Genomic DNA, 23,132 nt, shown 5'->3' with positions numbered 1-23,132 from the left:
CCATTGTGATGACTTTGGCTTTCAGTTGAAGTGAACTGAGGAACCACTGGAGGATTTAAGTAAAGGACTGATGTGATGTAACTTACTTACAAACAAAAGTACTCTAACTTCTGAGTTGAGAATAGATTTTAGGGAGATGAGGGCACAAGCAGGATCAGTTAGGAGGCTCTTAAAATAACCCAGGAGTAAGACGATGGCAGCTAGCATCAGGATAGTAAGTAAGTAGTGAGGCAAAGAGAACTGATGACTTTCTGGGGGTATTTTGAAGTTAGAGCTGATGGGATTTGATGATGTACCCTGCCTGAGTTTGAGGGAGAGAAGTCAAAGGAGACTCCAGTGAGATATGGAAGGATGGATATGGAAACTAGGGCAAGGGAAATTAAGAGTTTGGTTTAGGATATATTAAATTTTATCAGATGGTCAAGTAGAATTTTTTTAAAGATTATTTTTGGGGTGCCTGGCTGGCTCAGTCATTAAGCATCCAACTCTTGATCTCAGGTCTTGAATTCAAGCGCTATGTTGGGCTCTGAGCTGGCTGTGAAGCCTACTTGAAGGAAAAAAAAGATTAAAAAAAATTTTTTAAAGTAATCTCTACATCCAGCTTGGGGCTTGAATCCACAACCCTAAGGTCAAGAGTCGCGTGCTTAACTGATTGATCCAGCCAGCTGCCCCTGTTCAAGTACAAATTTTAAGTGGTAGTTGAATATAGAAGTCTGACAGTCAGAGTGATTTTCCTCTTGTCCTTTTCTATAGGAGTTATAGTATGTTTCATGTTGATTAGTAAGAGCTTCCTATGCACTAAGAGAATCAATTCTTTGACATCTATGTTGTAAATGTTGCTTTTAATTATTTATTTGGTTTATAGTTTTGTTTTAATTTTTAGTAATGTAAAATTTTCTCACAATTAAATGTTCTGTTATTTCTTCCAGTGGTTTTTTTTTTTTGAACATTACTGTATTCATTTACTGTGTTATGATTTTTGAGAATTTTTAATTCTTGATTTCACTTTTGGAATTTATTTTGGCATTTGGGGTGACATGGAGATCCAAAAAGATTTAGCGAACTTGGAGAATGGCTGTTCTAATGTAGTGAAATTCAACCCAAATAAACGTATGGCTCTTACTTGTCTGGGATGTGTTATTTAAATTTAACGGTGGTGAAAAGGGATTTGTAATGGGGTTGCCTGAAAGGCTGATGCAATACTTGGCATTGTTAGTAAATATATAATGTCTATATTAAGAGAGATGACAGTCCTGCTTTTGAAGTGTTAGATTTGGTTTAGGATACTCTGGGGAATTGTAGAATTTGGATTTGACTTACAAGAGAGAGATGGGGAGAGAGTGAAAACTCAGAAGAATGTCTGTCAGGGAGAATTGACTGTACCTCAGGTGTAATCCAAACAAGAGGTGCTGTTTTAAAATTAGTCGAGAATGATGGTAGAGAATGGAAGGAAAGGGAAGAAATCTGGCAGTTACGCTTGCAGAGTAAGCATGACAGGAGGTGAATAATTAGTAGTAGAACAATAAGACCCATGAGACAAGTTTTTATGTTTTCCTCAGACTCATAACATGGTGCCAGTTGTGGACTCAACAGTTTAAGAGCTGTGGGCAATTTGGGGCTGAGTGCCATGAAGATTAAGGCCTGGAAAATGGGGTACGTGAGGTTATAAGCCAAAGGAATGGCTGTTACTTAGCTTAGAAAAGAGAATTGTAAGAAGAGGCTTACTGAAATGTGTATCCAATACACATTTAGAGAAAACTATTTCTACCTGAGCTCTTACTTCACCTCAGTTTGGATTCCTTTAGCAAAAAGGTTTATTGTCTCACTGTCTCCCCGTACTATAAAATACACGCACACGCATGATCAAACCCCTCGTGAGAGTCTTACTAGTAAACTAAAATTTGGACCACTTGCCTCAAATGAACTATCTTCCACTTGGGCAGTTTATCTCCCTTTTGTAAAATAAAATGTGATTTAAAATTTTTCTGTAAAGCTTTCCTAGACAAAGCTTGGTCCACTAGCTAATTCATTTTTCTCGAACACACCCCTTATGTAAATCTCCTGTATGGATCTCTCCATGTTTTCCTCATGGGCCTCTTAAGTACATTACTTATTTTTTTTTTTATATTATGGATAGTATATACAATAATGATGTGTGTGTAGATATTATATAGAAATGTTACTTATCTGTTTTTTTAAATTTTTTTTTAATGTTTATTTATTTTTGAGACAGAGAGAGAGCATGAACAGGGGAGGGGCAGAGAGAGAGGGAGACACAGAATCTGAAACAGGCTCCAGGCTCTGAGCTGTCAGCACAGAGCCCAATGCGGGGCTCAAACTCACGGACCGCAAAATCACGACCTGAGCCAAAGTCGGACGCTTAACCGACTGAGCCACCCAGGTGCCCCATTACTGGTCTGTTTAAATTCTTGAAGGAATTGATTGATAACACAACTAGCATGTGTGATTTTAAAGATAAATTTATGCTTATATTTTGTATTGTTTTGATTGTAATCTGTATGAATGCAGGGCTGTTTCTGCCATTATTTTAGAGCCATCAGTAGTAGTGACTGGTTGGGTACCATAAACATTTATATGTTTGTTTTCTTATTCATTCTTTCATTCATCCATTCATATACCTGATATTGATTGGGTATTTACTTTGCTCTTGGCACTGTTATAGTTTGGGGAGATATTCAATGAACAAAAAAGACAAAACCTGCCATTTTGAAGCTCACATTCCGCTAGGGAGGGGCAACAATAATGAATATACAATAATAATAATAATAATAATAAGTGATATCAGATTGTGGTAATTACTATGGGAAAAATATAGCAGAACAGAAAGAGAATGAGGCTAGTTATTGGTCACTTCTCTTTGAATAGAAAATGTTACTATTAGAAATTTAGGTTAGGAAGTAAGAACTATTAAAGATGCTATTGGTTACCTTAAAAAGTTGCATGTTCTCCTTTTGTTTTTTTAAATGTTTACTTATTTTGAGAGAGAGAGCAAGAGCACGAGTGAGCAGGAGAGTGGCAGAGAGAGAGGGAGAGACAGAATCCCAAGCAGACTCCACAGTCAGCACCAAGCTCGATTCAGGGCTTGAACTCATGAACTGTGAAATCATGACCTGAGCCAAAGTTAAGAGTCAGACCTTAACCGACTGAGCCATCCAGCAACACTGTACATTTTCCTTTTGAAATAAGCTTAGTATAACTTCAAGTGCAGTCATACTCAGGGAATGAGGCAGTTTACCTAAGCTTAATTAAGTTTTGTGAATCTGAGAACCAAGCTGCATCTATAGAGGTTGTCAAAGGTAGGCAGTATTTTTCTTTTATGTGCTTAGCTCAAGGCAAAATATCATAGGAAAGCAGGTGATGTGTTCCATATTTGTCACTCATCCACTCTTAAGGGTGGGAGAATTAGATATAGATTAAATTTCATTTATAGTAAATGTAGTCTGCTTTGAGTAGAAATTTTGTCCCCCAACAAAAGTCTATAGCTTCCCATTGTCAAATGTAAATTTTTTATGTTAGTCCACAAAAATACGTTAAAAAAATTGTGGTATTATTTGGCAACCAAATAATAGTATTTTACTCCAGATTCCCCCAGTTAGTGATACATTATCTGCCATCCACTGCACAAATCAGAAACCTGGGCATCATATTATAACTTGAGATTCCTGACATCCTGTAGCTCATCATCAGGTTGAATTAAATACAACTTGAATGGACTCAGGTTCTACCTACCATTATCTCTCTCCTGCAGGAACCTCCCACTTGGTCTTTCTGCTTCTCCCTGCCACTTATAATTGTTATCTCCATAGTGTAGCAAGCAAGCTTCTCAGAGCTCCAGTCTGATTGTGTGACCCTCTGGTATAGTGGATTGGTTAAAGACCAAAAACCTTCATGGAGCGCCTGGGTGGCTCAGTTGGTTAAGTGTCCGACTTTGGATTAGGTCATGATCTCACGGTTCGTGGGTTCAAGCCCCACATTGGGCTGTGTGCTGACAGTTCAGAGGCTGGAGCCTGCTTTGGATTCTGTGTCTCCCTCTCTTTCTGCCCCTCCCCTGCTCACACACTCTCTCTCTCTCTCTCAAAAATAAATATTTAAAAAAAATCCTTCATAAGACCCACAGGCTGTGCATGAAAGCTGCAGTCTACTGGTCCAGTCTTGTTTGCAGCATGCTTCCCCATGTGCTGTCTCTTTTGTCTCCATGGATATGTCTCATCTTGTCATGCTTCATGGCACATTTTGAAGGGCTTCCTCTTCTGCACTGCGCTTCCTTTAGTGTTCCTTTGAGCTTGTCTCTTCAGAAAGCTTCCCTGACTATCTACTCTTCACCTCCCATAGCATTCCAGTTCTTTCTTAGATCTTAGCTCGGGTTTAATTTTATATATATTAATGAGATGTATTGGTCAAGTAATTTGAGCAGTCAGTTAAAGCATATAAACTACTGGACTGGTAGTTCAATTAGGTGGCAAATGAGTTGAGTTTCTACATTACCTACACATGAAAAGACAGATTTATGAATATTTTTTGAATTTAGTTGTGTTGAGCTATAAAGTGTGCTGGTGGCAAGAAGAATCCACAGTGGATATTAAAAATATACACTTGATTTAGGTTACTTAGTTACCATGGCTGTATACTTAAGAGTATCTGTGGGAATTTTGGAAAACTTTGAAGAAAATTAATGTAATAGAATAAACTTTGAATCACATTCTTACATTTCAGAAAGAAGAGTGACATCCAAAATGATTTCTCTGTATTTTATTTTCATTTTTAGAGTTTAGAGCACTGAAAGAAAATTGATTACTCTATCCTCCTCACTACTTGAGAAGATCTGTATGTTTATATTGGCAGAATATTTTATGGCCTGATCAGAATTGGGCTCAGAAGAGATTGTGACCCTTGCACATTTGCTGATTTTATTTCCTTAATTTCCATTTCAATGCTATACATCTTTCCTGGAGCATTATAACTATGAATCATGGAAGGAAATTAAGTTGATTCTGTATTCTTCAACCCTACAATTTGGCAGTGAGAATATTTTTTTCCTAAAAAATGACTCATTTACAAAAAGACTTTCTGTGAACGTGGAAAAGACTTTACTGTCAGAAATCTTGCACATGGCTGTAGGGTGGATATTTGGACCTGCTAATAATTGCAAAATGGCAAAATTAGTGTCGAACAGTATTGATCAAAGATCATGTGAAATTTGCACACCCACCTGAAAACACAGAAGCCTGTGTGTTCAGAACAATAAAAACTCAGCGAGCTATATGGAACGCTTATCATTTTTTCTGTTTCAGGCCATTTTCCTTGTTCAAGTGTACCCTGCTATGAGTCAACCAGTGTTTAGTTCTTGCTCCTCTTGGAAATTGTTGTGTGTTGTAATATTCCTCCCTGTTAACCTTTATTTTCCTGATTTTTAGTCCAAATTTCATTTTTCTGAATTTCATCCAATTTCTTCTGGTGGTTTACCCTGGGATCCCCCAGCTTGGATGTGGTTTTGATTTTTCTTAATTTTGTTACTAATCATGCTTCCTCTAGCTTTTAAAATCATCTTTGAATTTCTTTATATAACTAAGTTTTCTAGAATGCCTCTCACCGTAAGTTAAAAAAAAATCCCACATCAACTTGGTTCTCATATTGTGGGAAGCATTTGTTATTTTTTGTATTGCAATTCTTCAAAAGACAAAACAAACGGGGCCATTATAAAATACACTGAAGCCTTGTTCACATGTTCACCATTAGATCTATATGAATGTTGCAAAAGAGTTAAATCGTGATGATGACTGGATCTGCCATTCCTCATGTGCTAGTGGTGCCACACATTTTGCAGAAGTGTTCTCATGGTTTTGTACAATAGCCATTGAATCTGAAGAACATAAAAAGAAAAACTCACATTTGAGTTTTTAGCATCTGCCAGGCATTTTCACCTGTGACTCCGTTTGTTTCTTTTCAGAAGTGAAGTGGGCACTGTTATCCTGGTTTGTGGTAAGAAACTGACACTTAGCTAGGCAAAGTTAGTCAAAATCCTGTAGAAAGTAAAGGGAGGAGCAAAAATTCAGCCCAAGGTCTTCCAATTTCAAGATTCATTGTCTTTCCACTTTATTGAGTTGCCTCCCAGGATTTGGGGATATGATCACTCGGCCTGAGGTCACATTATGAGTCAGAGGTGAGCTGGGAACACAGTCTGGGGCATCTCCACATTGCTTTAATCCATTAAAATGTGATGTGTCTTCTCTAACAAATGGATCATATTAATTTATTTCGAAGAAGAGAACAGCTTTTGATCTTCTACAAAAGATTCGTTTTGTAAAAAAAGTAATAAAGCAGATAGGACATTTGGCTTAACTTTTGAAAAAATGTGAAAAAAAATAATTCATTACAGTGAACTTTGCAGATGACCGGCCATTTTGATAAATAGCCAATCTCCATGGTAACATTCTTTTGAGGAATTTTATGAACATTCATATTCTTTGGGCACTCAGAATTCTAAACAATTTAAAAGCAGCCTGGCAAATATGCTTTTTTGAATCTGATTAATTATCCTAGAATCATAAGATCAGATCTACCATGAAGCATTTTCTGATAATAGAGTGTTCCCACTGTATCAACTAACGAATAACTTTGGGCAAGTTATTTAATCTTATGTGCCTCAGATTCCTCATCTGAAAATAAGGATAATACAGCACCTACATTAATTAAAGGGCGATTGTGAGGGTTACATGAATTAAGTGAAGTACTTAATCTGGACTCTGGTGAATTCTGTATAAATCATTGCTATTATTGTTTCTCCCGATTACGGCAGCCTGTTGTAAATCCTATCAGACTGTCCAGAGAAGTGCATACAGGTTTTTGAAGGATCTGGAGGCATCCTAAGTGGCAGCAGTTATAAGTAACCTAACTCTCTTGGGCATGTGCTACCAGTGACAGAGTTGAAATTGAATTCCAGACCTATCTGACTGCAAAGTGGTTGAAGGAAAGAGATTCAGTGGTCACTAGAGTGGTAGAGATAAGAGGCTGAGCAAACGGTGTGAATTGACTTTGTTCTTTCTTCCTGCCATTCTTGGGAACACGAACCACATGGCATGACTAAAACTTGAATTTACTACCGGTAGTGGCCCAAACATAACCTCGTTCCTTCGGGAAAGGGATTTTTCACACTTTATGACATGAAGGTAAATTCTTCCAAAGTTTGATTAACCCAAAATGCCAAATGCTCTGTTCAATGCTGCAAATAAAGAAATGAATTGGACTGGGTTTCCCATATCAAGGGGGCACATAATCCCATGACACTTGAGACAGTGGCCACCCAGAGAGCATATGTTGGGCTTGAAAGCTGCAGGTTGTTTAATATGGAGCGTGGAAAGGTTTGTTATGAGACTCACTGGTGAAGCAAAATGACGAGTGACTCACTCACTGGTGAAGCAAAATGTTTAAGGATTGGGCACAGGGATTCAAGAGGAGAATTTGTTGAGAAATCTTGGAGGAAGCATGATGATACACTCTGATAAACTCTGAAGAACTGAAAGAGTATGAAGGAAAGGATCATGCTTGGTGGTAGGAATTATATAGTCTATCATTTGGAGAGTGAGAGCATTTTACAGAATAAAAAATGTGAGTGAATGTAAAGGGAGAAAACCAATAAGACTGATGTTGCTGAGACAACTATTATTGTTATTAGTATTGTTAGACCTAGCAAAGAATAGTAAAAGGAATATTTGAAAATGGGAGTGGTAAAGCAGGGAATTTTGCTATCTCTAAAATCATAGCTAAAAATGTGCTGACAAGTGAGTGGGTGATTACAAAAAGCAGCCGTAAATAGCCACATGGAAATGAAGCTTTTGGATTTAACGATGAAGATGTAATTGGAAACACTAATGACATCTGTTTTAATATTGTTGACAACAGAAAGCTATATCCAAACAGTAAGACCCGAGAGAGATGGGATCTGAATAAGAACGTGAAATGTGTTTGCAGGTGCCAGGTGGTCTAAGTCAACGTGACATTGACCTAGGGAAACCTAGACAAATGTTGAGGGCCTGCAAGTTTGTTCTGGAGTTTAATTGCCATGTGCTGAGTGAAGAATGAATAGTTTGCCTTGTTGAAACAGTTGTGCTGTTTTGCCAAAGGCCCGGTTTCTGGAGGGATATGTAAGAAGCAGTGGAGACCAAAGTGACCCTTGCCTCAACAGACAGCCCAGCCTTGGGAGGTGGGGGAGACATGTCACAGCCATGCTCATGGATAACATCAGCAGCTTTCTAAAATGAGCAGTCCAAAGGCTGTTAAAAACTTACTCTGAGGAATAACATTTATCAAGTCTTAATTTATTCCAAGGATTAACTCAAATGGCCATTAATCAGGTGGTTTCAAAATGTAGTCCATTTGTATAATCCTCCAATCTTATGTGTTTTTCTCTCGAATATGTTAAATACGTTTCTTTGTGCAAAACATTTTTTTTGGGGGGGGAGCTGTGAACATTGGCTCTGTTTTTGCAAATCCAAAGCTTCCTTTTAATTGAAGAATTTTTGTTTATTAATCTAGAGATATTTGAGACCTTTTCCCTAAAGACTGGAGGATATTAATTCCTTATTCAGCATTTGAAACTTTGTTATTTTTGTTTCTTAAACAGTCACCAAGTGAAGTCTTAAGTGTAAGACATTCCAGACAAGAGTGAATCCTGGATTCCTGCTCTTAGTGAGTATGATGAAATATTAATTATTTTGTGTTTACTTTTCTTTAGGGATATCAAGGAATTGCAGGATCACCAGGTGTCCCAGGATCCCCTGGCATACAAGTATGTGATTCATAGATACACATTGTAGAATTATCGTTTCTAGTGAACCCACAACATAACTAACCGGATTTTATTTTGTGCTTGATTTAGGGAGTTCAAGGACTACCAGGTTACAAAGGAGAACCAGGGAGAGATGGTGAAAAGGTAAATGCACACAAACAAAAATGTGTCCAGTCATTTTGGTCATTCAAGGAAGACAAAGGATGTTACCTATGACGACTCCCATTCAGTAGTGTTCACCTTGGTGAATTGCAAGATATGTGGGCTCAGAAATTTGTCAGTGGTCATTGGCTAATAAAGCTCACAGCAGGTTTTTGTCACTAGATGAAATTGGTTGTAACTAGATGACCACTGTCAGATGGAACAGGTATTGGCATTGCCCTGATGCCATGTTCTCTCCTTGTGGTTAAACTCTGAGGGGGGGATTACCTTCTTAGAAGGGAGAGAACTATGTGAATGGAATATGTTCCTGTTAGCCACAGATAGCCCAATTCTAATATGTCCCTCTCCTTAATAGATACCTATCTGGTGCTTCTTTCATAGGTTTATTGAGGATCAAATGAGACAATATAATGTGTGAAAAATATTTAGTATGTTTCCTGGTGCAGGGCCTGCCTTTCTCTCTCTCTCTCTCTCTCTCTCTCTCTCTGCACAAGTGGGGGAGAGGGAGAGATAGAATCCTCAGTAGGCTTCACACTCACCAAGGAGCCTGACGTGGGGCTCGATCTCACGACCTGATCTCATGACCTGAGACGAAATCAAGAGTCGGACACTTACCCAACTGAGCCACCTAGGTGCTCTGGTACAGGGTCTTGCTTAAATAAACAGTTGTTTTTGTACTGTTCTGTTTTGTTCATCCAAGTAGCATGGTTGCAGTTGGGATGTAGCATGGGGTAGGTTGGCATATGTCATGGGCATAACATGGGTTGAAACAATCCCAAGGGCAAATAGGAGGTTTAGTGGCCGGAAAAGATGGAATAGGTCAGGGCAGCTTTATAATCTGGGGAGAGTTAAAGGACAGAGCGCAACAGTAGCAGTCAATAAAATTCCTGAAGAAGAAGTGTAAAATCCTCCTGTCTTCTATGTGGCCTCTATGAATCTTTTTAGCCACTGAGAAATCTCTGCCTATCTTAAACAATGGAGGTATATATTAAGAGGTGATAGGGAGCATGTCTTATACTTTCATGCTGTGGCAATGTTGAGAGGGATAGCTTGACCTCTGCCAGGTGAATGGGGGATTCCACTGAGATCATGCAGATACCTGTTCTGAGGAGTCCATGTGGCAGACACCTCACTTATATTCTGGTTTACAGGATCACTGCTGTTTTTTTAACATTGTCACAATTAGTCTGATTTGGGGATGGCAGGGAGGTAATGAAAGTGTGAGTATATGAATGAATATATCTATGGATGAATGCATAAATTTGTCTTTTTCCCTTGGGTTTTAGAAACCAGATATAAAAAGGAGGGTGTTTTTTATTCATCTTAAAAGAATTGAAGTAAAGTGCCTGTTTGAAGGTAGAAGAATAGCAATAATTTGATTAGTCACATCTTTAACTGCTCTGTTGGATGGGGTCATGGTACTGTCTTCAACATAGATGGGCATGAGTTTTACAAAGTCATACATTCTCTTGAATAAAATAAGATGAGTGAAGATGATGTGAAGGTCTCTGTTTTCAGTTCAGTAATAATTCCACTCAAGAGTTGCTTGTTTTCTGAAATTTGTTGTTTGGGTATAAAGTCTGATCTGACACAGTCCCTGTGGGCCTGAGATCACCGTGTGCTGTGCCATCTAAATTTCCTCCTCACATTCCTTGTGGCTTCAGAGTGTTCTTTATCTAGAGTTGCAGTAAATGAATAAGTTAAAGACTTTTCCTTGGTTCTTCCTCTAGAATATAGTTCCTTAATTTTCAGAAATAGGAAGGTTGAAAAATAGACCCTGAGATGACTTTGACTTGTGGTGGTACAGGACATTTTTTCCAGGCATCACATAGCATCTTCTGAGAGATTGTTCCACACAACACTGTTCTCCATTAGGATATTTTCCCAGAATCATTTCCATTTTGTGGATTTCTTCTGAGAACTCCCATAGTAGGAATTTCCACTTAAGATAATTAAAACTACATGCACTTTCTTGCTGGCTTTAGCATTTGTTGCTCACATATCAGACAGTAGAGTGTGTATAGATTTTGCAGGTCCCCCCCCCCCCCACTGATTTGTAAAGTTAAAAAGGAGCACCAGTTCACCAAATGGTCTTCAATTGGTAACTCATTTTATAATATGTTTTGAAGCTATTCTTTGGAATTTAAGAAAAAGTACTTCAAAACACTTCCTCAACTTTAAGGAGACCCATGTATTTAAATCATAGGGAGAAATATATTTTGTTAAAACTTATATTAAGTTGTGTTGATGGGATGATACATATTTATGGGTTTTTGAGTCGAGTATGAAACTTTCTATGGAAAATTCAATTCTCAACACATGGGAGATAGTAATTTATTTTTTTTAACCTATCTAAACTTGGTACAAACTCATCACTTCGTTTTTCTGGATTTAAGAAATAAGTTAATTATATCTAAGGTCTCATTATGGAGTGAATTACACATTTTGCTTAATTTCCTCTTTAGATCATTTAACATTGAAATTGTCCCTTCAAGACTTTACTTTCCCATTGTCCTTAGTGTCCATACAAGAGTATAATGTGATGAATGAGATTTCCTTATTTCAAATCAATCCCTTACTTTCATGATTGCACTTCCAAAGTCAAAAGATTAAGTGGTATTACAGTGATTTATATGGTTAATTATAATTAGAGAGTGCCTATATACATGTGGAGAGAACAGAATAAAGGACCAACTTAGTATATATTAGTGGTTTTACTTCTTACAATGTCTGAAGACAAAAAAAAAAAAGAATGTTTAAAAAATTAAAACAAAGCCAAGAGTGACATGAGAGGGAGAAATAGAATTGGCTTAGTGAAGTTGCCACTTTTTTCTTCTTTCTCAGAAAAGGAGGGTAATCAAACTGTGTAGCTTTCTGATAACACCACCACCCAAGGCCCAAATACTGGTGTGCTCATGGCCAAGGTTGGAGGGGGGTGAGGGTGGGAGGCTTAAAGCAGGTATGGGTTTATAGACTGGGCTCTGAATTAAGACTGCTTAACTCCCTAGCCATGCTTCTTAATCTATTTAAACCTGGATTTCAAAATCCGGAAAGTAAGTGCTATTGTATTTCTTCATAGTTTTGTTGTGAAGGTTAAATAGGCTATGCATGTACTTGGCCAAAATTAAACACCTATAAATTAGTGATGATAAAGATGATGTCAATGACTGTCTACCCTCTTACTTGTGTATGTGTCTAAATTTTGCCCTCTTTCCTGTTAATATGGATGAACTGTCCATAATGTCCAGTCCTCCTCTTATGTTCTGGATCCTATCCTTCTCCATTACTTTGTGTTATTGATTAGCCCTTCTCTGCTATGTCATGGTTTTTTTCCTTCTTATTAATTTTTTACCAATAGCCTAAAGGCTGACCCATCTAAAACCAACCAAACTGAACCCCCTCCTCTACCATATAGTCTCCTTTAGTTACCACCCCATTTCTCCTTTCCATTATAGTAGAAACACCCTAGAAAAGTTTGCCTTTATTTTCTCTGCACTTTCTTACTTCCCTTTCTCCCTTTAATTCACTCTAGTACGATTTCCACCCCACACTTCTGCTGTGTATTTAGATTAGTATCTACCATCTTTGAAATCCAGTGGTCATTGTTTTCCAATGATCTCTGCTTATCTTGCTGTATGTCCCAGCAGCATTTGACACAACAGACTTTTCCCTTCTTCTGGGAACAATTTGTTCTCTTGGCTTCTAAGATAGCACATTTCCCTAGATTTTCTCTTGCCTTCATTGGTTACCTTTTCACTGTTGACTTGTCTTCTATATTCATTCCCTAAATGTTGGAGTGTTGCCGACTGAGTTCAGTCCTATGCCCTTCCTCTCCTTCCTTAATGAGTCCATTTATTGTAATATTATTAAATATAAACCTTAATGAATATAAATTTATTTGTTAACTATATAAACATATTTGTGATAAGTATATCAATAGCAATATATTTATGTGATCAGTGTTATAGTTAATAAAATAAAAATATTAGATAGACATGCATACGCATGATGTTTTCTTTTTTTTCTTTATTTAAAAAAATTTTAATGTTTATTTATTTTTGAGAGAGAGCATGAGCTGGGGAGGGGAAGAGAGAGAGGGAGACACAGGATCCGAAATAGCTCCAGGCTTCAGCACAGAGCCCGACACAGGGCTTGAACTCACAAACTGTGAGATCATGACCTGAACTGAAGATGGATGCTCAACTGACTGAGCCACCCAGGTGCCCCACACATTCTGTTTTCTAATAAAATACTTTACTTCATCTGAATATGAAGAAACTGGAATTGTTAAAACCAGGGATTTTCAGAAAAAACTTGTATTTTTTATGGATGGTGTGGTACCACATTTTCCTTCTACATCCTTTTCTTAGAGGCTTTTCTTCCAAAACAGCAGCACTAATTGTGCCTTCCTTAAATATGCTCTGAAGTCAGGTTTTGTTAAGTGCCTCTTGTGTACATAGGGTGCTGACCTGTGTGTGCCCAGGTGTTTATTACTTCTGTGGATACTTTTACAACGTCTTGATTGTTCTCTGGTCTTGCAGCTTCTTTTCTTTTAAGCCTTTATAATGGATTCAGCATCTCAGTTTACTAAAAAGAATCATTAATTCCAGGTCCCGCCTCATTTGTTGCCTGCAATGCCTTTTTCTGTCCCATTTTGTTTTTTTCTACTGGCCTCCCTTGAGAAACTTGAAACTTACATTTAATTTTTACAGAGTGCTTCATATTTTGTTGGTTCTAAATGCCATTTGTCATCTTCTCTTTTGGGTGTACTCTGTGGTCACTAAGAAGCTATGACAGTGCCTCTGTAGTAGGAGCTCACGAACCTACCTTTTTTCTAGGCCTGACCAGTTCAGTCATGATCTCCAAACCCAAGGGGATTGCCCATTGCTGTATTAAAGAGAGGAAACATTTTAGCAGATTTAAACAATTTACAGTAAATCATTATTGCCTGAGCCTCCCATTTGTTTTTATGGGAGAGAACAAAGAACAACCCGAGATATATAAGGCTTCTGATGTATTGAGTGCTTGAAGGCGTTCATTGTTGTGTGTACACTTTTTCTGTTTTATTTTTAGACATGTTTTGTATCGATATTATCCATATGCATTTCTTATCACATGAAATCCTCCCAAAAAGCCCTATGAAGTTACTAGAGTAAGCCGTACTATGCCGATTTTATATTAATTGTGAAGTAGGTGATTCCTACTTAACAGCTGGGATGACTGAAGAATGAAGAACTTAAATCATTTGTCTAAAGTTACTCAAGAATCAGGGGGTTGAAATAAAATGTCTTGATTTTAGTCTGTTTTTTTTGTTGTTATTGTTGTTTGTTTTTTGCATTGGCCAGAATAGTTTTGAACCATGTGACTTGTTCATTTCTCACCCTATTGCCTGCACTGTGAAGAGAATTCCTGAATGCCTGTCAGTAGCCATGCAGATAGGTGGATGGGGGAACTGGATGAAAGAGATTAGATCGTACCGATTGTGCCATGAGAGACGACTCCTGTTTCTCCATCTCTCTCACAAGTGAAGGGAGATTGTTCACTCTAGATCATAGATTATCAGACTTTTAAGTTGTGAGCTCTTTGCAATAAAAGACTTTTGGGCATGTAGTTCCATGTACATCTATGAACTATGTGCCTATGCTACTGAACAAAGCATTATATGCATTAAAAACACATGCATACACTGAAAAGTTTTTGAAGAATGAGGCTTTTAAAATAATAGTTTTCATATTCTCTTAATGCACATAAATAATCTTGACTTTGAAAACAATATGATTCTAGATCAGATTATGGGATGGACAAGCTCATCAAAGCCATGTTCATGAGTCATGAGAGTTTTGGAAGCAACCTGTGGAATTGGAACCATCTTACTGTAAATCTTGGCATACTCTTAGAATCTACTCTCTTGTAAGCTCGGGTGCAATCAGGACTGTGACTCCTCAAAATAATTATTTTATTGGAATATTTTTGGAAGACTCAAAAGTATTTACCATATTTTAGAAAATGAAAATATTTTGCATATTCATCAAATTATCATTAATTAGAAGCACAGCTTAGGATATAGTAGTAGAGCTCTGCTCTGACAGCATGAAGCCTACTTGGGATTCTCTCTCTCCCTTTTCCTCTGCCCTTCCCCCACTGGTGCTTGTTCTTTCTCAAAAAGAAGAAAAAAGTTTCATGCTCAAAATCTCTATAAGTTACAGGGGAGTTAACAATTCATGAAAGAAACTGTAGGCAGAAGGTTAATCACAGCTATATATTTTACGGGCTGTACTTATCCACTGTAAGAAATCTCTAAATTAGGGATGTTCTGGTTCCTAATATGTTGCTCTGTGTGTGTGTGTGTGTGTGTGTGTGTGTGTGTGTGTGTGTGTGTATGTATTAACAACACTGGAATGAACATCTTTGTATATATTTCTCATATCCCAGTATTTTTTTTCTGAGAATATCCATAGGAAAACATCCTGGAACTGGAATTTATTACAGGATCAAAGGATTAAATGCATAATTAAACTTTGATACAAATTGCCTATTTAACTTGTAGTAGGTTTGTACCTCCCAGCAAGTGTGTGAAAATGTGTTTCCTCACACTCTGTTTTACAATTTATTTATTTAGAGAAAACACATGCATGGGGGAGGGGCAGAAAGAGAGAGGGAGAGAGAGAATCCCATGCAGGCTCTGTGCTGTCAGTGCAGAGCCTTATGTATAGGGGCTGGATCTCACATGTATAGGGGCTGAGAGATCATGACCTGAGATGAAATCAGGAGTCAGACACTTAATGAACTGAGCCACCCAGGTGCCCCATCTTTCTTCAAACTCTTCAAATTCAAACTGAATTTCATTAAGGTGTTTAACTGTCATCAGTACAAGTTATAAATGGTATTGGTCTGATTTGCATTTTTGTATTAGTAATTAAGGTAGAGTACTTTGTCATGGACATTTTGTTACTACTTTGTAATATGCTTTTTAGTCATATCTTTTTTTTTTTTTTTTTTTTTTTTTTTTGCTTTCTACTGGGATGTTGATTTTTTTAAAAGCTGATTGCTACTTACAGTTGATAAATTGTATGAAAATATTTTTTCCTGGTTTATATTATGTATTTTGGCTTTTGGAATCTCAGCCACACATAAAATTTAAATATTTATGTAGGTAGAGATATTTTTTTCTCTCCTTATGTTTGTGTCTATATAGAAGGATTCCACATTATAACATTTTGAATATATATTTAGACCTTGTTAATTTATATTTTAATCTTTAAAATTTTGTTGTTTCGAGTAAAGGTAGATGAGCAGTCATATTTTTCCCTCTCTTTTCCTAAATGGATATCCAATTGCCACAACATTTATGGAATATCACTTTTTTCTCCATTTATTTGAAAACTCATCATTATTACTAAATTTCCATTTTCATTTGGGTCTGGTGTTTTTGGCTTTCCATTCTGTTCCACTTATCTGTCTACATCCTCTCCAACACCAAATTGTTCTTAATTGTTGTCACTTCATAATATGATTTAATATTGGCAGTCCTAGTACTTCCTCATTATTCTTCTTCATCAAAATTTTCCTGGCTATACTTGCATGCTTATTTTTTCCAGATAAAGCTCAATATCTTTCCTTCAGTATTTTAGAAATTCCTATTCATGTTTTAATTAGGATTCCTTTGAATTTATGGATTAATTACAGAATCATTGACATAATTTCAATATTGAGTTTTCCTATTTAAGATTATGACTTATTTAATTTTTTATTTTCAATCTTGAAACTTAATAAAATATTAGAGTTTTTCCATAGTGGTCCTAAACATTATTCAGGTTTATATCTTAGAATTGTTATGTCCTTTTTTCTATTATAAATGGAACCTTTTTTTTAATATACTTTCATTTTGGTTAGTATTTATATATAAAAACCTTTTTATATATTACCTTTTTAAAGCAGCAATTAGCTGAATTAGTGATTTAGGGTGTTAGGTATATTGGTGTATTAGATGTATAATCATACCTAACGATGATTTGTTTTCTTCCTTCTAGTTTTTAATCTTGATTTGTTCTGTATTTTGTCTAAATTCAGTGGCTAGTCACAACTGGCTAGAAAAACATTAAAAATGGTGATGTTGGGTGACTGTTTTTCTTAAAGTTTCAAACAGTTGTGGAGTCTTTTATGGTTTAGGGCTTCTTTGATAGTACAACTCTGTCAACAGCAGATGAATATTTCCAGTTTTCTATCTTTGGCTTTTGATTCCAGCCAATAGCAGCATCCACAGTCCTTGCTTTAGTCATGGCCCTCTCTGCATTAATTAATTAACTACTGATAATTAATGATAGATGACTTGAATTTATCAGACATCCATTATACTCTTAGGCTTTTTTTTTTTTTTTCTCGAGCCATTCTGTCCAGCCTGAAGGAATTTATTGGACCCACTTTCACTGATTCAGAACATTTAAGAATAGTGTTTATGGCCACCCCCTTGATTTGATTCTTCACAGAGGCTATTTTAATTGAATTTCTTTTAAAGGTCCTCTCCAGTTTCAATTTTTACCTATTAGCGATGAGAACAAAGTTGTATCTTACAATCTCCATGTTTTTGGACTTGGTCTATTGCTTTTCATTACTACTTGCAAATTGGCTGATTCTTTTCTGAGCTGCTTTCTTTTACAGGGTCTTTCAAATATAGCCAATACCAATCATTTCATGATACTAACATTCTGTTTTCTTAATTCTTTGCCTCTAGCTCTAAGTTAATTTGATGTATTATTTACCTTTGCAAGTATTGCAAAATTTTTTATCAAATATTTACCATTATATTAAACGAATTGCCATTTTCTAAACATAAACTAATTTTTTTCATTACTCAAGGCCAATGCCATATATATTATTTAATATTGTTTTTGGCAGACTCCTTTTCCTACTATACCAACTTTTGTATTAATTAGCTTAGATTACAGTAGCAGATGACCAAACAAGAGCATTTATTTGTCTTTTGCATTTATTTGCATTTATTTGTCTTTTGCATTACATGCCCATTGTGGATAGATTTTGGCTTGACTTTACCACTTCTTTGCAACCACTTACATTAAACCATGGGCATAATTAGGTGAACAATATGGGTTTGAACTGCATATATGCACTTAAACATGGATTTCTTTTTCAGTAAATATCGTATAATATTATAAACCTATTTCCTCTTATTTTCTTCATGGTTTCTTTTTTCTAGTTTACTTCATTTTAAGAATTCAGTATATAATACACATACAAAATATGCATTAATCGATTGTTTATGTTATTTGTAAGGCTCCTGGTTAACAGTAGGCTATTAGTAGTTAAATTTTCAGAGTCAGAACTTATGTGTGGATTTTCAACCGCATGGCAGTTGGTCCCCCAGCCTCTGCATTGTTCAGAGGTTAACTGCAGTGTGGATGGGTAACACTTTGTGTTCAGTATTTTGTAGATTGTGTCAATATTCCTCAACCATTTCCTCACTACATTTCTCTCCTCTGTCTCCTCTCCCCTCTTAACTGCTATGTGTTAACATGTATGCTTTGCCTTTTTATTTTACTTAAAAACTCTTGCTTGTACATGTGAGGGTAGCTTTGTCCAGATTTTCAATTTTTTCACCCAAATGTCGGTGAATGCTGCTGGTCTTTTCATTTCATCTGAGATTTGTTTGTTATCTCTGGTAAATTAAAGTTTGAAGATTATGTCTTCTATAACCTGTAACCAGAGAATGGAAGTCTTAGTTGGGACTTTGTCCAGTCTTAATAGGGAATCCTAATTTTCCCCATTTCTTCTGTATTTTTATCAAGTATTTATTATCCCCCTAAATTCCATTTTATCAAGAGTGTAACTTAGTCTATCCTGACCATCAAGGAGTTGTTTCAGCTCAGTCAAGAGCTAGCTCAGGTAGTCTTTAATCTTTTCTCTCTATAGAAACGGTTACTACTCCTACCTGCCCCAAGCATAAAGGAAAAAAAAAAATTTTTTTTCCAAAAGGTAGTTTTGGTTCTTGAATTAGGAGTCTACATATACATGGTAGGGGAAAGAAATACCCAAATACTCAGTTTTCTTGTTGTTTCTCTTGGTTTCCCCCTAAATTTATTTTTTTTTTCTTTTATTCCTTGGTTAAATTGTTGGATTTTAGGACTAATAAGCTCTGGAATGTGTGGACTTTTAGTGGATCTTCTCTCTCTCTCTCTCTCTCACTCTGTCTCTCTCTCACACACACACAGATTGTTTTTAATCTTTACTGGAAAATTTAAGTAGTGAAGGGAAAGCTATTACCCATGAGAAAACACTCTTTACAAGCCAAAAAAAAAAATCTTCCTGTTTAGACCAGAAACAGACCCTGAAATGCAGTGATGTAAATGAGAAAGAAGTTTATTTTTCTCATGTAGTCAGTTTATGTACTTATTCAAGGACTCAAGTTTTTCCTTCTTATTGGTCTAGTCTCCTTGAGAATGTTGTTCTCTTCTACACAGTCAAGGCTGTATCACTGGTCACTGTCTTACCTGCATTGTAATCTGATGGGAAGGGAGAAAGAGAAGTCATAACAATAACTTTATTTTTAATCAATTATGTGGAAGTTGCATGTCATAGCCCCCCACACATTCTGCCAGCAAGAACTTAGTTATGTGGCCATTCCTAACTGCAAAGAAGACTGGGAAATACAGTCACTAGTTAGGAAGCTATGTGCCCAGATAAAAATGTTCTCTTGGTAGTATAAGGCGAATAGATTTTTGGATATAACCATTAGCTAGTATACTTTTTGTATCAGATACACTTACAAAGTAAAGGATCCAAATGTAATACAGATGGATCTGAAATATAATGTAACTTTTGTTTTTTATTTTCCATCAATTATTATGGGAGACGATAAGGGAATTCCTGGACTTTCAGCCCTGGCTCCTTCTCTGTAAAAATTTATTTTATAATGGCTCTCATTCTTTCACTAATGGAAAATAAAGGAATATTTCTGTGGAAATAGATCTGTTGTTAAAATTAAGGCTGCTTTTTTTTAATTAAGGCCAATATTGTATTAGTCTAGACAGATAAGTACATTCCCAGATTTTCCTGCAATTAACCAGAGTGGATAAGGAATGAAATTGGTTCAGAATAAAACAGGATAAGTCTGAATGAATATTGGGGCCCTACACAAGAAGTCATAGTGACCCTGTCCAGGAGGTTTAAAGCCTCCTGGTGGAAAGTGTCCATGGGAATAATTGGAATGGGAATAATTGGAATGGGAATAATGGGAATAATTGGAAATGATACCATGTACGTACTTTTTCAACTTGTATCTTCCTTCTTTGGTGTCTGTCCTGCTGTCTCCTGTAACAGTGGACTGTTGTGAACCTATCTCCTACAGGGCAAGGTGCTCTGGATATTACTATTGAAGTATCAATAAGTCACTAAGGCTTCTTGATGAAGATGAAGGGTAGAACATACACATTTTCTCTATTTCTTAAACTCCCACGAAGACCCAAGGAAGCTCAATCTTAAAATAGAAAGAGATACGATTCATTTGAGAGAGAATCCTGTTTGTGTGTGTGCACACACATACATGTGCACACATGCATGCAGGTACCCCAAAAGCTTAGGAAATGGTAATAGAAAGTATTCTTGAAAATAGAGGTGGATTGAAGGTAGAGCTAAAAATGAAAACATGGTTGAATATTCCTTTAAGAACAGTGAGATCCTGCTATCCCTTCCTCACCTCTGTGTAGTTAAGTGAATTTCCCTTCTACCGTGGTAGGACTTGAAAGTTTATTATCTGGGGAGGATAAGACTGAGGGTTTCTAGACTGGAAAGAAAAGGTGGAGATGTACAAAACTATAGGCAAAGAAGATCTTTCTATGGGGAATCCGCTGATATCCAGAGCTGTTTAGTGAAATGACCTAACCACACCATGTATAGAGAATCTCAATGAACAGTACTCAGTGAGAGCTTATCATCAGCTTCCAGGTGAACTGACCACCAGGAACCAGAAAATATCTTAGGAAAATTAAAGATACCAAAAAGTCTAAAGAAACCGACAAAAGACGTGTGAAGAAGACTTGGAAAAATGGTCATTAATGCCCTCAGAGATGCAGAACTCCTGATAGATCCTGCTTCAGCTGAGCTCCTTGATAGGACACACTGCGTCTTCAGGGCCAACACAGAGATAGTCCTGTAGCACGTGATCCACTTGTACACCACATTCCAGATCCTTGGTCCTGACACTCCTTGTACAGACCACCCCAGGCCCATTCCCACGGTCTGCAGGCCTCTTTCTTGTCTCTGTCTTGCTGAGGGCCTTCTAACACAGTATGCTTAGAGGTAGCCGAGGGAAGGTTGTTTATGTGAAATGTGGATGGAGTTGGGTGTGTGGTCTGAGTCCACATGTGTAAGCATGGGGTCATTATGAATGAAAAGTCTTCCATAGTGCTTAGCATAATGGATGATTATAGACCACATCCATGCTTAATATTATACAGTTTTACATTGTAACACACCCTAACCAAAAGGAAGATCCTACAAGCATTCCAAGAGGGAAAACACTACAACCACCTCCCCAAAACATGCCATATACAAATGATCAGAATCGGAAAGGCTTCAAACATCTCACTGGTGACACTGATATCAAAAAGAGACTGGAGCAGGGCCTTCAGACGTCTGAAAGAAAAATCTAAGCCATACTTTTATATGTGAATTAATTAATTACTTAAGTGAATATGATAAAGTTATTTTCAGAAATTTAAGGTTTCAAAACATTGTCTCCCATAAATTCCTTTTGAGGAAGCTATTGAATGATGTATTCTCCTAACAAGGGAATAAATACAGATAGAACAGCAAATGTATATTGAAACAAATGAGAAGGCTGTAGGAAGGACAAAGAATATAAAATTTGCAATGTATGTGATTCTGTTTTGAAGTGATCTTGACAATTGGAGATAGATTGGAGTTCAATATTACAAAAAGTTTATAGGAAACTAGGTTTCCAAAACAGGTTATTGTTAACAGCAGGTAAAACAAACATTTGGTCAGGAAAAGGCAAGCAATCAACATATTGATGGCTTAGTTGTGAATCTTAATATAAGAAACGCTGACTATTGATTTAACCAAAGCTTTAATAGAAAGTTAAGGGGATCTCTGCTTCTTACAAGTGGAGATGGGGAGAGGATGTTGGATGGTATGAGAGGCTGATTCTCTTCTTTCACAGAGGAAGGTCAGTAGATAAGCCTAGAAACTGAAACTATGGTAACAGTGTGACCACGTGATTTGAGCTTATAGAGATATGGAAGCTTAGAATAAAAAAAGAGCGGCCTTGGGAGGGTTTTAAAACACTCTAATAACTAGGTTACTCTTTAAAATATGTGAATAAATAATTTTCTTAAAAATTAAGATTTAAGTTTCAAAAATGTTTTTTTTTTTTTTATTTAAGTGCAGCTGACACACAACATTGCATTAGTTTCAGGCGTACAGTATAGTGATTCAGTGTCTCTTTATGTTATATTGCACTCCCCACAAAGGTGGCTACCATCTGCCATACTACAATGTTATTACAATCTCATCGACTCTATTCCCCATACAGTGCTTTTTATTTGCTTGACTTATTCATTATATAACTGGAAACCTGTATCTCCTACTCCCCTTCACCCATTTTGACCCTCCTTCCACTGCTGTTCCTTCTGGCAACTATCAGTTTGTTCTCTGTGTTTATAGATCTGATTCTGCTTTTTGTTTGTGTATTCATTTGTTTTGGATTTAGGTTCCACATATGGTATTTGTCTTTCTCAGTTTGACTTATTTCACTTAGCATAACACCCTCTAGGTCCATCCATATTACTGAAAGGTCCAAATAGCATTTTTCTTACATCTGCATAATATTCCATTATATATGCAAGTATATATACATATCACATTTCTTTATTCATTTATCAGTGGACACTTGGGCTGCTCCCGTATCTTGGCTATTGTAAATAATGCTGCAGTAAATGTAGGAAGCCATATATCTTTGAATTAGTGCTTTGGAATTTTTTGTGGAAATACCTAGTAGTGGCATTTGGATTATATAGTATTTCTATTTTTAATTTTTGAGGAAACTCCATACCGTTTTCCACCGTGGGTGCACCAGTTTTCTTTTTCACTACATCTTTGTCAATACTTGTTACTTCTTTTTGATTTTAGC

General features: G+C 36.6%; 1 protein-coding gene across 3 annotated transcripts in view; it reads left to right on the top strand.

Annotated features, from left to right (window-relative positions):
- Window positions 1-23,132, top strand: part of COL21A1 (collagen type XXI alpha 1 chain) — a 175,946-nt gene that overhangs the window by 89,746 nt on the left and 63,068 nt on the right. For all 3 annotated transcript variants that reach the window (XM_045498591.1, XM_045498590.1, XM_045498589.1), the window contains 2 exons: window positions 8,753-8,806; window positions 8,897-8,950. In XM_045498591.1, coding sequence (XP_045354547.1) covers window positions 8,753-8,806; window positions 8,897-8,950 — 108 coding nt within the window. The remainder of the gene's footprint in view (window positions 1-8,752; window positions 8,807-8,896; window positions 8,951-23,132) is intronic.

The sequence above is a fragment of the Leopardus geoffroyi genome, chromosome B2 (assembly GCF_018350155.1).
Source record: "Leopardus geoffroyi isolate Oge1 chromosome B2, O.geoffroyi_Oge1_pat1.0, whole genome shotgun sequence".
NCBI classification, from domain to species: domain Eukaryota; kingdom Metazoa; phylum Chordata; class Mammalia; order Carnivora; family Felidae; genus Leopardus; species Leopardus geoffroyi.
Note: the sequence above shows the minus strand (reverse complement) of the source record. Positions and strands in the feature narration are given on the sequence as shown.